The sequence below is a fragment of the Halichoerus grypus genome, chromosome 13 (genome assembly GCF_964656455.1).
Source record: "Halichoerus grypus chromosome 13, mHalGry1.hap1.1, whole genome shotgun sequence".
Classification (NCBI taxonomy): domain Eukaryota; kingdom Metazoa; phylum Chordata; class Mammalia; order Carnivora; family Phocidae; genus Halichoerus; species Halichoerus grypus.
The window spans coordinates 72,168,678-72,183,361 of NC_135724.1; the positions used below are offsets into that span (position 1 = coordinate 72,168,678).

The 14,684-nt window shown below is 38.7% G+C and overlaps 1 protein-coding gene across 5 annotated transcripts in view; it reads left to right on the forward strand.

Annotated features, from left to right (window-relative positions):
- The window catches only part of MORC2 (MORC family CW-type zinc finger 2), a 41,682-nt gene that overhangs the window by 2,925 nt on the left and 24,073 nt on the right, over nt 1–14,684 (forward strand). For all 5 annotated transcript variants that reach the window (XM_078060766.1, XM_078060767.1, XM_078060769.1 and 2 more), the window contains exons 2-5: nt 4,987–5,040; nt 6,894–6,928; nt 13,280–13,348; nt 13,864–13,954. In XM_078060766.1, the coding sequence (XP_077916892.1) occupies nt 4,987–5,040; nt 6,894–6,928; nt 13,280–13,348; nt 13,864–13,954 (249 nt within the window). The remainder of the gene's footprint in view (nt 1–4,986; nt 5,041–6,893; nt 6,929–13,279; nt 13,349–13,863; nt 13,955–14,684) is intronic.

Here is a 14,684-nt window from a genome sequence, read left to right on the forward strand (position 1 = left end):
GTTACAACAGTTAATTGCTTCTTGCTGCTTCTAAAGATGTGTAAAGTAATCCTTATAGTAACCTTGCTGGAGTAAGGATTATTCCTATTTTGCAGTTGAGGAAACAGGCTCAGATTGAATAACATGCCAAAAGTTACACATCTTCTAAGTGGCAAATTTAAGGCATCAAATTATAAGGCAATAAGATTTATTTGGCCACAATGGTTAGTGTCTTTAACCATTAGGCAGTACTAACTCTGGTCAGTTTTACCTTTAAGGGCTTGTTTTGCTTCTAAAACAAACGGTTTACTTCCTACTTGGAAGATCTATTCAATTTATCAAAAACCTTTAATTTGAGGTTCTGGAATATTATGTCTTTTGCTATTTTACTAATAGGTGAACAGAACTAAGGTAAAGAATTGAGCTCTAGTTAAGTCACTTGTTTAAAGTGAAATTGGAGAATTTCTGTGAATTTGACTTACCCATATTGAATTGGAACCACCTGCTTGGATGAACATTTGAGGGTTGGATGTACCATTTTGGAAGCTTTAGATTTTCTAATCTGGGTCACACCTTTGAAGTTGTCTATTTTTGGATGTGTCCAGTCCTGCCAGAAGAAAATATGAACCCTAAAGTACCATGATAAGTTAGCTTATAACCAATTTCAAAATTTATTTATCATGGTGACATGAAGGGAAATTCATTTCTACAGGAAACTTTCATAAGATGTGACTTGTTACTCCTAGTGATGGTGGATGGATCTTCTCTGTGTTAAGTGATATGCAGTGTCACCTTTAGAAATAGGAAGATTTGTCTTATAGTACCTTCTCCTTTGGTCTAATGTTTAAAACATAAGACCATAATAGGGTGTCTGACATCTACAATATTGCCATATTGTGAATTATGAAAGGTATGGCCCTTTGCTTACCCCCCGTGTAATTTGGACTTGCAGGCTGAACCCAGGCAGGCTAGAAGAATAGAAATCAGTGTGGTGCAATGGAAGGAGCATGCATGGGCTTGGGAGCCAGCCAAGCTTGGATTTGCCTGCTTCCTGGCTGAGTCTTTGGGCAAGTTGATTTCCCTGATCCTCAGTTTCTTCATCTATAAAAGGGAGCTAATCCGACAGTTTGAGGATTATGTAAAATGTTTATAAAGTAATTAGCTCATGCATGGTACACAGTAAACATTGAATAGATGGTGATTATTTTTTCAGTGTATAATAATTTATATAAACCAGAAGTGGTCAGTGTAGCAGCTTGCTCTTTGGTGGTAGTCATTAGGCAGATACATTCTTAGTAAATTCTGGAGCATTTGTTGGAGACAGTAAACATCTGTCTTGAGGGGTTTTTTTCTTTTTTGTATGATGTCTAGGGTAATTGTTGATGGTTATTTTGGTTACATCAGCATTAAGATTTAAGGCAGGCCTGGGAGAGTCTCATGATAACATGAAAGTTTTAGGCTACTTCCTTTTAATACAGGGTGTTGCTAGTATAAAATGATAAGTTACGGTTTTTAAATAAAAACAGTTTTATGCTGTTACTGCTCTTTAGTGTTGGGTTTTGTGACTACTAGTAAAAAGTTCATGAGCAATCTACAGGTGCTAGATTCCAGATATAGTGGTGGTAATGATGTTCCTTTTTGATAAGGTGCTTATCTTACGTCACTGCAGTACTGCTAAGTGGTCTGATACAGCAGAATGCTTAAGTGTAAGATCCCTGCTCTCTGTCTATTTCTGTTGGCACTTTAATAAATTATCTTGGCAATATGATAATTTTGGCTTGTTTTATCTATATATGTAATGAATATAGAGGAACCTGCCATCTCTAGAGACTTAATATTTTTGGGGACTTAGTTGAAATGTGGGTTAACACTCTAAATATATTAAAGCCATTTGAATGTAAAATGGTTGCTCTAGTTTCTCAGCTTTATTTTCTAGCAATTAAGGCAATTAACTGTTGTCAACATCTCTTAAGAACACAGGAGAAGCTATCACTGTATGATGGACTTGTGGATAATCTGTTGGTTTAAATTCAGGTTGAATATAAATAGGGACACCATTTTCCTTATGTAATGAGTAGATTTACCCGTGTATTTGTCACTGGAAATGCTGAGCTGCAAAACTATTTTGATCATAGCGCAAATGGTATAAAAGCCAATTGAAAGTGAGCGTTTGCTAAAAATCCTTGTCTTTTTCCATATGATTGACCTTTCTTGGATTACGTGCAAAGAATCTTTACATCTGTGAAAATAATTTTCTTTGATATTTATTCAAATACCTGTTTCAAATGCTAGCAAGCAATGAATGTGTCTCTTTGAATATTTGAAAAAAGGAGGAGAAATTATGTCGGTATATTTTTGGTTCTTATGATTTTAAGAAATATTTAGAACTCTGACTTTGTTAGTAGGACCCATCGATCATTTGAAGGTCTAGAGAAGATGAGTGTTGTCTCTGACCTTCCCAACAGTTGTCACAAAAGACCCCTTTTATGATGTGTCAGTACTTATCAAAAGTATCTGTTAGCTACATTTTACAGTTATCTGTTAACTTATCTGAAATATGTATGTGTGGAACAGCATTGATACTCTGTGGAACAACGAAGGCCATTTGGAATGTTTTCTTTAAATTCTGAATTTATAAGGCACATTTCTAAACATTGTATAGAAAGCAGTGAAAACTTAGCCAGAGATACTTTGTGCTTGCCGTTTTGAGATCTTACTGAATTCTGAATGTCTCTCCTTTTCATGTGAAGCAGTCAGAAATAGGTATTGCTGAGAAGCAGTTGCCATTTGTTTTTGATTTCTTTGCCCTAATGGCAAAGGGTATCAAAATTAGTTTTCAAGATTATTTGTATTCACTATTCTCACTACCAAAGGCCAGTACTTCATTCTTAAACATACTTATTCCCAAGATTCCTGCATACAAGTTGTAGTCCCATTCTTATTATGGTTGTATTCTCTTTGTTGTTGTTACAGGAGCTATATTTCTGAGTTTCTTTGACTATAGTTAAAGTACAGGTTCTCACTGAAATGAGAACTTTTACAGTAGAATTTTTTATTTTATATTTTTATCTAACCTCAAAATTAAAAACATTTAGAGTATAGAAAGCTAACTCACTTTGTAAGTTTCTAAGCCATTTCTTTTTTTTTTTTTTTTTTAAAGATTTTATTTATTTATTTGAGAGAGAGAATGAGAGACAGAGAGCATGAGAGGGAGGAGGGTCAGAGGGAGAAGCAGACTCCCTGCCGAGCAGGGAGCCCAATGCGGGACTCGATCCGGGGACTCCAGGATCATGACCTGAGCCGAAGGCAGTTGCTTAACCAACTGAGCCACCCAGGCGCCCTAAGCCATTTCTAAGACAGGAAAATGGTTAAAAGCTTGAGAGCAAATGTTAGATTTAATTTATATTACCTTTAGCAAATCACCTTAATTTTCTAACATTTCTCCCTATTTCTTTAGTGTAGTAATCTACAGAATACTTCTCTGTTTCTTCAACTGATAATTTGAAGAATTTAAGATGATTATAGAGACGTAAATTTTTAAATTAAAGATCTGTTTTATGCAGGTTTTTCTCTTAGAAATTGTTTTTCTTTTCATGTAAAATAGTTAAGGATTGGATTTTGGTCAGAAGAATTTGAGCTCTATTTTCTAGGTAAATTGGAGATAAATTTCTACTTTTTGCTAAGACATATTTGTTGGTGCCACCTTTGGATTAGCAGCAGATAATATTCACTGATCTCATGGGAAAAAGTTATTCCTAAAATTCCAAGAACCGCTCTTTCTTCTTCTTCTTTTTTTTTTAATAACTAGTAGTTTTAATTCAGAATTTGCTATTGTAAAAATATGTAGGTTTACTTGAGGAGGGAAAACCAGTGTTCTGGACAGTTCAGTTTTGGGTGTTTATTTTATAAGCAAATATTTTACAATTTGTTTTTTGTTTTACATGATATAGTAAGTGATCAGAGATCCTAGACACTAGTTATTTAATTTTGGTATATTCTAAATTTTCAGAAATTTTCACTTTGTGTAGTGGCTGAAATGGTATACGAAAAAATCAGGAATTTATTTTTGAAAAATTGATGATGGTAATGTATTATCTAGGTTAATGATTTTATTTTATTTTTTTAACAAAAGTCAAGGTTTCTAGATGAACACATCCTAACTTTTATATTTAAAGAGGACTATTATGGGAAACAGCACAAATTAAAGAGAATGTAAATGGAGAAAGAATTTAAGGATTCATCTTCTGCATAAATATCATATTTATTGAGTTCTGAATACTTTGGTAATTGTGTATTTACCTAACCCAACTTTGAGCAGTCTCCTGGAAGAGAGATGACCTTCTTAAAGGGGCTATCAGGGACCCTAGGAAGAATACACCAAGCTGTCCTTCTAAGAGGAATATGTACAAGAGGGTCTTCGATTCCTTTCTTTAATGTGGAGAAGGTGGTTTTTAGCTAGAATTGAAATGTCAGGAAATAGATTATTCTCTCCTTTCTCCTCACTTTCATATGGAATATTTTGCTTACAAACTGCATAGAAACAAATGGGTTTTCTTTTTTCACCAATGGATAATATGCAAGTATTGGTAAAGCAAAATGTTAGCAAGTTGTCCATTAAGCATGCTTAGAGATATGCAGAAACTGATAGCTGGTTAAGGCAGTGAAAAATGAAACACAGACATTTTTCTAGGCAGAACATGAGTAGTGAAAAAAACTGCTTTTAAATCTGTAGTATACATAGAAATCTTAATGCTTCACAGTGGGTTTCTTAACATAGTAAGAATAAACATGAGTAGATAGCAGAACCTGATTAACATTTGAGGGGGCTTAGAAGGCTTTTAAAAGGCTCTAATTGTGGGGAAGTTTAAATTTCAGTAGTATAAATTGACAGCACAAATGGCAACTTTAGATTTTTTTTTCCCTAAAAACTAACATTTTATAACCTTAGTAGGTGTCATAGTTCAATTCTGTAATTCTTCTGCTGATTCTTAGTATTTATCATTTCAGAACTACTCATGAATTCTTGTTTGGTGCTCTTGCTGAACTGGTTGATAATGCAAGGTATGTAGTCTTTAGGCATACAGTCTGTGCTTGAAAACTTTCTGGGTCGTTGTGACCTTTGCTTCTGAAGACGTGGGAGGAAGACAATTCTGTAAGCAGCTGTAATTCACTCCTAAGAGGTCTCTTACCCCAAAAGTATTTTTAATAGCAAGTTAGTTGATAATTCCAGTTTACTTGATTGACTTTAATTCATCCATTGCTTTTCCTAAAAATAATGAGCTTATGACCCCCAAAGTTACCTTCCCTTGTGTATTAGAGCAAGATAATTGTAGTGAAATGCAGGGAATTGAGATAGAAACTTATGAGTCAAGTTAATGGGACAGGCAAGAGCTGATTTAATTTGTGCTGTCAGGACAGTACACCATTTAAAGTTTTTAAAATTATGCCACAGTTATGTGTGATCTCAGAATGTGTATTTTAAGGTCAGTGACTCCAATTGATCAAAGTGTCTTCTATTGTTAGCAGCTGTGCTTAGAAGAAATTCTTTAGCACTGTGTTATACTAAGTTCTTAGTGATGGAAGTCTATAAATGTTACTGTATAGGACTGGAAAGAAGTTTGGTTTGGCTCAAAGATAAATAGCAACATCCAAATTAAGATTCTGTTAATAATTATGAAAATATTATCTCAGTTTTGTTTTTGAATGCAAACATAAAATTCAGACACATTGCTTATTGACCAAGTGTTGATGAATAATGAAGGAAGAGGGTAAGAGTGGAGAGAAGTACTTTTTTTTTTGGTAGAAGTGCTTTCTAAACATCCCCAATTAACGAGCTTGCCGATAATTTTCTGTCTGTATCTATATTTTATACTATAATCCTGTACCATTATTAGTTTTATTGTTATTCACCGGACTGTTTATGGAAGTGTGCTTGTTAACAGCTGTTTAATCAGAAAACTCCCCATTTTGTTTAATCCTGGTTGACTCATAATTTTTGTATTTAATTTAAAAATGCTGTAGCTTAATGGAACTATGTTTGAATTTGCCACTTGTTAGCTTAGTGAGACCATGGTGTGCTGTGGCAGACTGCCTTTTTGTATATCATATGGTGAACTGGAGATTCCTGGGAGTATGTGTTCCTGGTCATGCACACATATTGCCCGTCTTCCTCATATTTGAAACTGTTTTTTTGTTTTTGGGAATAGGTACATGTAGAACTGTATGGATTTGAGTGGGTTTTTTGCATTTAGAACTTAAGAAACTCTCTGTGCCTCATTTTCCTTCCCTGCAGTTGGCAGAATTGGACTAGATTAGTTTCAAGCCTTTATTGATGACTGAACTTGTATTTCAGCTGGTCGTTGGAGTCTAATGGAGTGCCCCAACTTCCTTTCTAGGTTAGGGAGGATAAGATTACAGGCTTGTCAATTAGTCTGCTGACTGTAATGTATATACTATGAGACCTGATTTTTCATAGGTTTTGTGGCAGATGATGTTTTTCTTTCTTTTCAGTATCTTGTACGAAAGAAAAATGGACAAGTTATTGGAACATTTTTTTATGATGGCTATCAAATTAGTGAGAGAAACATAGTTGTGAGTCATTTTTTAGTGTGTAAAGGGGAATGTTCTTTCATTCTCTAGATATTTTTACTGTGAAATCTGAAATCCATATTAAAAAGATGTATCCAGACCCTATGTGTCGTGTGGTTATTTTAAATAATTTAGAGCTTCAGAACTGTTTCACAGACACATAAGGGAAATAGTGTTGCCAAGTATGAAAGGGTACTTTAATGGATACAGAATTTCTATGTGACTTCCTAAAAATAGACTTAAAATAGTATGCATCCCGCTTAAAATACTATGTATTTTGATGGTTGATATTTCATATTTCATTTCGATCTTGATTTCTTTTGCAGAGATGCGGATGCCACCAGAATAGATATTTACGCAGGTAAGTCAGACGTCAGTCCTTTCTTCTGATGTTCAGTTCTTTGAATGCATGTATGGCTATGCCTAAGAAGAAATGCCTAAGAGCCTGGGGAGATGGCACGATTACTCCAGGTCGTAGGGTAGATATAGGGCAGCTCTGGTCAGGCATGTAATAGAAACCAAGAATATTGGTGTAAGGAAACTAACATGTGGTTCCCAGATCTACAGATCTATCTATCTATTTATTTATTAAAGATTTTATTTACTTGAGAGAGAGAGAGAGAGCACGAGGAGGGAGGAGAAGGAGAAGCAGGCTCCCCGCTGAGCAGGGAGCCTGACTCAGTGCTCCATCCCAGGACCCTGGGATCATGACCTGAGCCACCCAGGTGCCCCTGTAGATCTATTTAGATAGCCACTGAGAGATTTATGGGATGATGGAGTAGAGTAGCGGGGAGTGAAGTGACCAAGTACTGGTGATTTTACTGGTTGGATTACTGATCGGTTGATTTTACTGGTACCTGGAGCCAAAGAGAGATCTTGTTGGAGGCCAGTTTCTCTCTCTGCAATCTCAGTGAGGACTTAGAGAGTTGCTGGTGTCAGTTGCATAAAACATTTGGATTAACTGGGTTGGCTGGGGTTTGCTAAGGAGATGTTCTCAGACAGGCGTTAGGAGGAGAGCTGCTTTGCTTGGAATTTAAAGTTTTTTTCTTTTTTTTTTTAAGATTTTATTTATTTGAGAGAGAGAGCGAGTGCATGAGTGGGGGGAGAGACAGAGAGAGAGGGACAGGCAGACTCCGTGCTGAGTAGGGAGCCTGACGCAGGGCTTGATCCCAGGACCCTGAGATCATGATGCGAGCCAAAGTCAGATGCTCAGCCAAATGAACGACCCAGGCACCCCGGAATTTAAAGATGTTATTAACAGTGTTTCCTGTTTTGCTTATTTAATTGGCTCTGCTGTTTGGTAGTAAGATTCTTTTTTTCTGGAGTGGGTGCAATAGTGGAAGAATTCTTAGTCATTATCACTGGCTTTTTAAAAATTTTAAATTACTATTTTTAGTTTGTTTTCTGCCTGTTAAGTGTATGTACCAGCATGTTTTTGGTCATTTGAATGCTAGAAATTTGGAAGCAAAATAGAGGAAGATGGCTTTTAAATCCAATTTGGCTAGCATAATACATGTCTCTGACAAACTTTTCTAAAGTCTTGAATAACATTGACTAGCTTCTAAGAAGACTGAAGTGTTTTTGTGGGAATATACACTTACCAAATAACCCATCTTTGTGGACTCATTTCATAAATGGGAACAAGCAAACAACTAAGAGGTAATTTTCAGAACCTCTAATGTTACATAATTTTATGAAGAATCTCCCAGATAGGATGACTTTCTCATCCCTGATATACTTTGGAGCAAAGAAAATTCAGAACAGCTGAAAGTCAGCTGTACTGCTTAAATTCTGAAAGCCTTCTGCTCAAAAGGCTATACCAAAGTGGTGAAAATAAGACTTCTTTTATTTTTAGAAGAAAGGAACAAAGTAAATATCAGGTGTTAGGGATACATCTCAGAGGCACAGCAAAAGAGTGTTAGAAGATTGTTACTTAAACCCTAAGGCCAAATGGAGGCACCATTCCCAAGTCACAGTGTGTATCTTACATCTCAAGTGTACTTTAATGAGGAGCAATTACAGCTACCTCTGAAAGAAATGTTGTTTTAATCGTTGCACAGATGGTAAAGCAGAGAATGGGCCTCTACTCCAAGTGATGTTGAAAGGACAAATCATCATAGCTGAGTCTGTCTACTTGAAAGAAGCATTTTAAACACAGGTCATCCCTGCCCCCTCCTACCACCTTTGGTGGGTGAATTTCACTAAGAAAATTTAATCCTTTACACTCAGAATGCAACAGAACGGTTGGATTTCAATTTAAATGAAAAAGGCCCACTGTGCATTTATTCTGTGCTCAGTGTTCTTACTCCTCTTGTGCTTTGGGAAGAGTCCAGAGAGGATGTGATGGGGCCTTTTCTAAGTTCTCATTAGAGAATTTAAGTCTTTAATTGGAGAAGACAGTTAGCACTCTGCAGATGATTAGAGAACAATAACTTGATCTTGAGGGAACTGTCAAGGCAGTTAAGGATTAAATGGTGTGTTAGAAGTACTAAGCACTACAGCATTTTATTTTTATTTTTTATTTTTTTTAAGATTTTATTTATTTATTTGACAGAGAGAGAGACAGTGAGAGAGGGAACACAAGCAGTGGGAGTGAGAGAGGGAGAAGCAGGCCTCCCGCAGAGCATGGAGCCCGATGCGGGGCTCGATCCCAGGACCCTGGGATCATGACCTGAGCCGAAGGCAGACGCTTAACGACTGCGCCACCCAGGCACCCCGCACTACAGCATTTTAGGAAAAGACTTGATTTACTCCAAATACCTCAAGATTGGGTATCTTGGCTGAGATATCTTTCCTTTTTTGCTTTCTTTTTTTTTTTTAAAGATTTTATTTATTTGACAGACACAGCGAGAGAGGGAACACAAGCAGGGAGAGTGGGAGAGGGAGAATCAGGCTTCCCACGGAGCAGGGAGCCCGATGCAGGGCTTGATCCCAGGACCCTGGGATCATGACCCGAGCTGAAGGCAGACGCTTAACGACTGAGCCACCTGGGTGCCCCAACTTCACGCTTTTCTACCTCAGAGTCTTATTAACACATTCAACAGGAGGAATAAAAGCAACCTCATTTTATGAGTACAATGATAAAATTAGTAATATCCTAATACTATAAAGTTCTTATTGTCAGTACACGGGGGAAAGTATTTTCCTGTCTCCCATTTTGAGACTAGATTGATACTGAACTTGGAAATCCCCTTAAACATCAGATTTAGTTTGAATTCACTAAAAAGTCATGTTTTATTTTTTTATTTTTTATTTTTTTAAAGATTTTATTTATTTATTTGACACAGAGAGAGCATAAGCAGGTGGAGTGGCAGACAGAGGGAGAGGGAGAAGCAGGCTCCAGGAGAAGCAGGCTCCCTCAGGAGCAGGGAGCCTGATGCGGGGCTCGATCCCAGGACCCTGGGATCATGACCTGAGCCGAAGGCAGTCGCTTAACCAACTGAGCCACCCAGGTGCCCTAAAAAGTCATGTTTTAAAAGAAGGGTGACAAAGGAGCCAGACTCTTAAAGTGTGGAGGTATTCATTTACCCAAAGCATTCCTATTAGACGGGGCCAGACAGTAATGTGCCTGTCAGAAGTAGACTCCGTATTTTTACTGACTTTCTTGACTTCCTTGGATAGGCAGTGCCATTCCTCAAAGAAAGATCCCCTTTATGATGCTAAGCCATGGTTAGTAAGTGGAAAATTAGAGCACATGTAACTGAAATGAATACTGCCCAGATTGCAAAAGAACAATGAAGAACTTGGATATCATTTTATTACAACTTCTGTTAAGGACAATATTATTTTCTCATCTCTGATTTTTGCCTTACTAGTTCCATTTTACATTTCTTCTCCTGCTTCTTTCTGTCTTCTCCCCAGTGGGAGTTGGATGATGGGATGATGTCAGGCTAATTTGGAAAAGCCAGACTTGGCCATATTGGGGGGAGTTTAGATGTGCATCCTTCCAAACTCATTCTGATAATCTTACATAGCTGCTACCAGGCACAACTGTAAAGAAGGCAGTTTGGCTTTGCCTTCCCTTTCTTGCTTCCAAGATGTATGATGGGAGTGGGAGCATACAACACCCAGCTGCTTAGACTCTCCTCTCTCTAGAACTCCCCCTCCTTCATCAAAATCCTTTGCTTGGAGGCTTCAGATAACACTCAACTGACTGATAAGTAAATATCAGGTGTTAGGAATACATCTCTAACTGGTGGGATGTCTAGGGAGATAGTTTTGAGCCGGGAAACCTTCTGGTTCTTGATTCTCTAGCTTAGTGCTTCTCACAGAGTGGTCCACTGATGGACAGCATCAGCATCCCCTGGGAGCTTGTTAGAAATGCAAATTCTCAGGTACCTCCTCAGACCCACACAGACTTTCTGGGGTAGAGCCCAAAATCTGTATTTTTAACAAGCTCTTCAACTGATTCTTAACGCACAATACATTTTGCTCTAGCTGTTACTCTTAGTCTCCTGCTTAAACCCTTCTGCTTAACTGATTTGCTACAGAGAGTAGCATCTACTGGACTGTAAGCTCCATGAAGGCAATGGTCATATCTGCATTGTTTACTACTGTCTTCATCACAGAGCCAGGAACAGAGGAAGTGCTCAGTAAATACTCATTGAATAAACAAGTGATGAGGATAAGCATTGTAGCCAGGTGATGATGCCACATTGCCTATTTCCAAAGTTGAAGAAGTGACTGCTGTGTCAGCTAGTCTCTCTTGGCCCTGAGGCAGTATTGCATATGATCATGTGGACTTGGGTACTACTAGCTGCTTACAGGCTGTTGATCACTCTGTGGCCAGGAGGATCCTCTACTGGTGGAACTTTTACCCTTGTAAACCATATGAAAAATATTTAAATGAAGTCCTTGAACAAGGAAGGGATCTCAGGCCCACTGTTAAGTGATGATTATGTACCTAACAAACACAGGGGCCTTGTAGTAATTTCCTATATAGTGTTCAAGGAATGCTAGTTGGCTTGAACCAATTTCTAGATTCCAACGCAGAATCTTCATGAATGTTTTATGGCTGAAGTGTACAACAAATGGCTCTTGGCTAGATTTAGAACACTTTTTTTTTTTTTTTTTTTACCATGCTCTGTATCTGTCCTAGTTTGAGTCTCCATGTAATACTTTGCTTCCTCCAGAAGGAAACTTTGAAGCCTTTTTGCACTTTTCTTGCACTTGCTCATGCTTACTAGATCTCACTTGGATTCTCCACACTGATAAGAGGCACTGCCATAAGGAGAAATTTTCTTATCTACCGTAAGTACTTAACAGGAAGGTCCTTGCTCTTGAACTTTTAAGAAGCACTTGTTATTAATGTTTCAGCAAAGTCAGCTTCCTGAACACTTAGTGATACTTGAAAATCTGTGGTTTATAGTACTTTTAAAATAGCGTTTTAAATTACACTAACTAGTCAATTTAACAGAAGGTGGTCATGACTCATTTGAATCTTTAGCCCAAGGGGAGGACAAAGAGTATTTTAAACTGGGATTCCTCAGCTTTGATAGTTGTATAAAGTTGGTGAACCACAGCTTGCGGGGAACAAAAAAGTACTCGGGAACTAGGCTCCAAAGCACCCTTGGGCTTATCCCTATAGTACCTTACGTAGACTTTTTCCTTTTAGTAGAAGTGATCTCCTGATTCCAAAGCCTGTGCTGTTCTCCTTTGTCAGCATAATCCTCATCATTGGTCATAGGCACCTTGGGAACTCCAATATTGCCCCCTTCCCTATTTGGGAATCTCTTCTTTAGTGTTTGTGACATGCTTAGACCCATACTACTTTGAGTAACCACCTGCTACTACAGAAGACAGCTACTGAAAGAAGAGATTCTTCCACCCACTGAAATGGCAGCCAGTTTGTTTTGTTCCCCTTCTGTCAACCAGGAAGCCCTGCCATGGCTGCACTGTCAAAGGACTTAATCCTCTTGTCAAAAGACTATTCTTCCTTCTAGTCGAGCAAGTCCAGCTGGGAGCCAGGCAGTTCTCACTGCATCTTGTGCCATCATATTCCTAGGTTAGGGAGCCATTTCAGGTACCCATTACAAGCAGAGGGTGTGGCAATGAATACAGATAACCCAGAAATTCAGGTTAGCCTGGGGATAGTCATACACAGACTTAGCAATTTCTCTGGATAGTAACTGCCACCACTGTGCCCACAGCATGTCTGGCTTGATTACATTGTCTGAAGGCTACCCCAGATTTAACCCACAAAGGAGATGCCCTGTTGAATTTGAGCAGTGTTGATAAGGTAGAGTGTGTTGTAGTTGGAGTACTTCAGTGACTTGGGGTCCATAGCAGAGGGCAGAGGTGGAAGTAATCCAGGTGGAAGAGGCAGAAGGATGATTGAGGTTTGCATTAAATACATGCATATTCAGGGGTGCCTGGGTGACTCAGACAGTAGACTCAGATCATGACCTCAGAGTCCTGGAATCGAGCCCTGAGTTGGGCTTCCTGCTTGGTGGTTAGTCTAGTGGACCAGGTATTTCCTGCCCTCAAAGATTCTGTCAATCTTTGTCATTAACTAGAAAGCATTGGAGAACCTTTGATAGTAATATCCACCCTCAAGGACCCTGACATTTACCTTCTAATAGATTATTAGAAGGAGGAGCTAGGTTTGTCCTAATCTTTTGATTAGGATCACATTGATCCACCTTTTGACCTTACCCATGTTGCTACCCTCTGGTAGGTAACTACCCAGTAATGGCAACTGCTTCTTTTACAGAAAGGCGAGAGGACCTTCGAGGAAGATTTATGCTTTGCTTTTTGGATGATGGAGCAGGAATGGATCCAAGTAAGTGATGAGATTTCTTCTTTTGGGGAGGATGTAACTCTTTTTACTAAATACTCATTGTGTTTTTCTGTTGCCTTACTATTGTGATTAGAAGATCCACCTGGAGAGAGAGAGAGGTCTGTTGCAACATCTCAGGCTTAATTCCACTAATGGATTTGCCAGGTCTTGTCCTAGCATGGGAGATAGGATCTGAATGGCAACCTGAAGTCAGTCAAATTATCTGTCTTTTGACATTGTATTTATCAGCTTGCACAACATCCTGGAGCTGGAACTACAGAGGGCTCCCTCAGCCTTCATACCATGTTCTGGTAACAGAATAAACTCATAGTGATGGTGGTACTAACAGGCCAGTCAGAGGTTGTCTCCATTTGCCTCATGGTTCTGAATTTCCTTGGGAAGTGGTTTTAGTAGACACACAGCCCTGCTTAGATTTAACAAGGCTCAGACCTTTTATTTTTGAGGATCCTGGGGAAGAAATGCAAATGCTTCACTTTCTTTTGTGCCTGTCACTTCAGGTGATGCTGCCAGTGTGATCCAGTTTGGGAAGTCGGCCAAACGAACACCTGAGTCCACCCAGATTGGGCAATATGGGAATGGGTTAAAATCGTAAGTATACTAGAAGCCTGTCGTAGGACTCAATACAGAATCAAGCAGTACTCCTGCTGTTGTCCAGTGAAAACTTTGTATTCCTTATCCTTCCATTAGTGTAACTCGGGAGCAGAAGAATTAAGTCAGAAAGAAGTAGTTTGGGGACTTAGCAACTGTCGTTCAGCCAAGTTTTCCTTACAGATTGAAAGAATGAACATCCTAAACATTTGGGGTGAGAGAAACAAGCTGTAGGTTTCTCTTGGCAATGTGCTCTGGAACCGCATTTCTCCTCCTGATGAAAATTCTTATTTTTACCCTGTGGTTTGAGGATGCAAGTGGTTGTTTTGTGGGGTTAGGATGTATCTGAGATGCTAAAGGGGTTGCTTCATGGCACAGCAGTGTGCCTTGAGCACCTGCCACATGTCATGTTTTGAGCCAGGCACTGGGGATCCAGAGTGAGTAATAGAGATCTGAACCTTCCCTCTCAGAGGACATGGTCTCCACTTCTGTGTCCTGCTAGACCCTGTAGCAGGGACCTACCTAATGTCTTCAGATCCTTTGGGACTTCTTTCTCAGCCCTTGGTTCCCACTTGTTTGGTGTTTGGAATGTGTTGTTCTGATTTTGAGCGAAGCCCCAAGAGAAAGGTTTCTATTTCTGAAATGCTCACTTCCAGCTGCACATACCTTTGGATGGAATAAGATTTAGTGGAATTGGAGTTTGTACAAATGGAATTCTGAGTCACGTTTC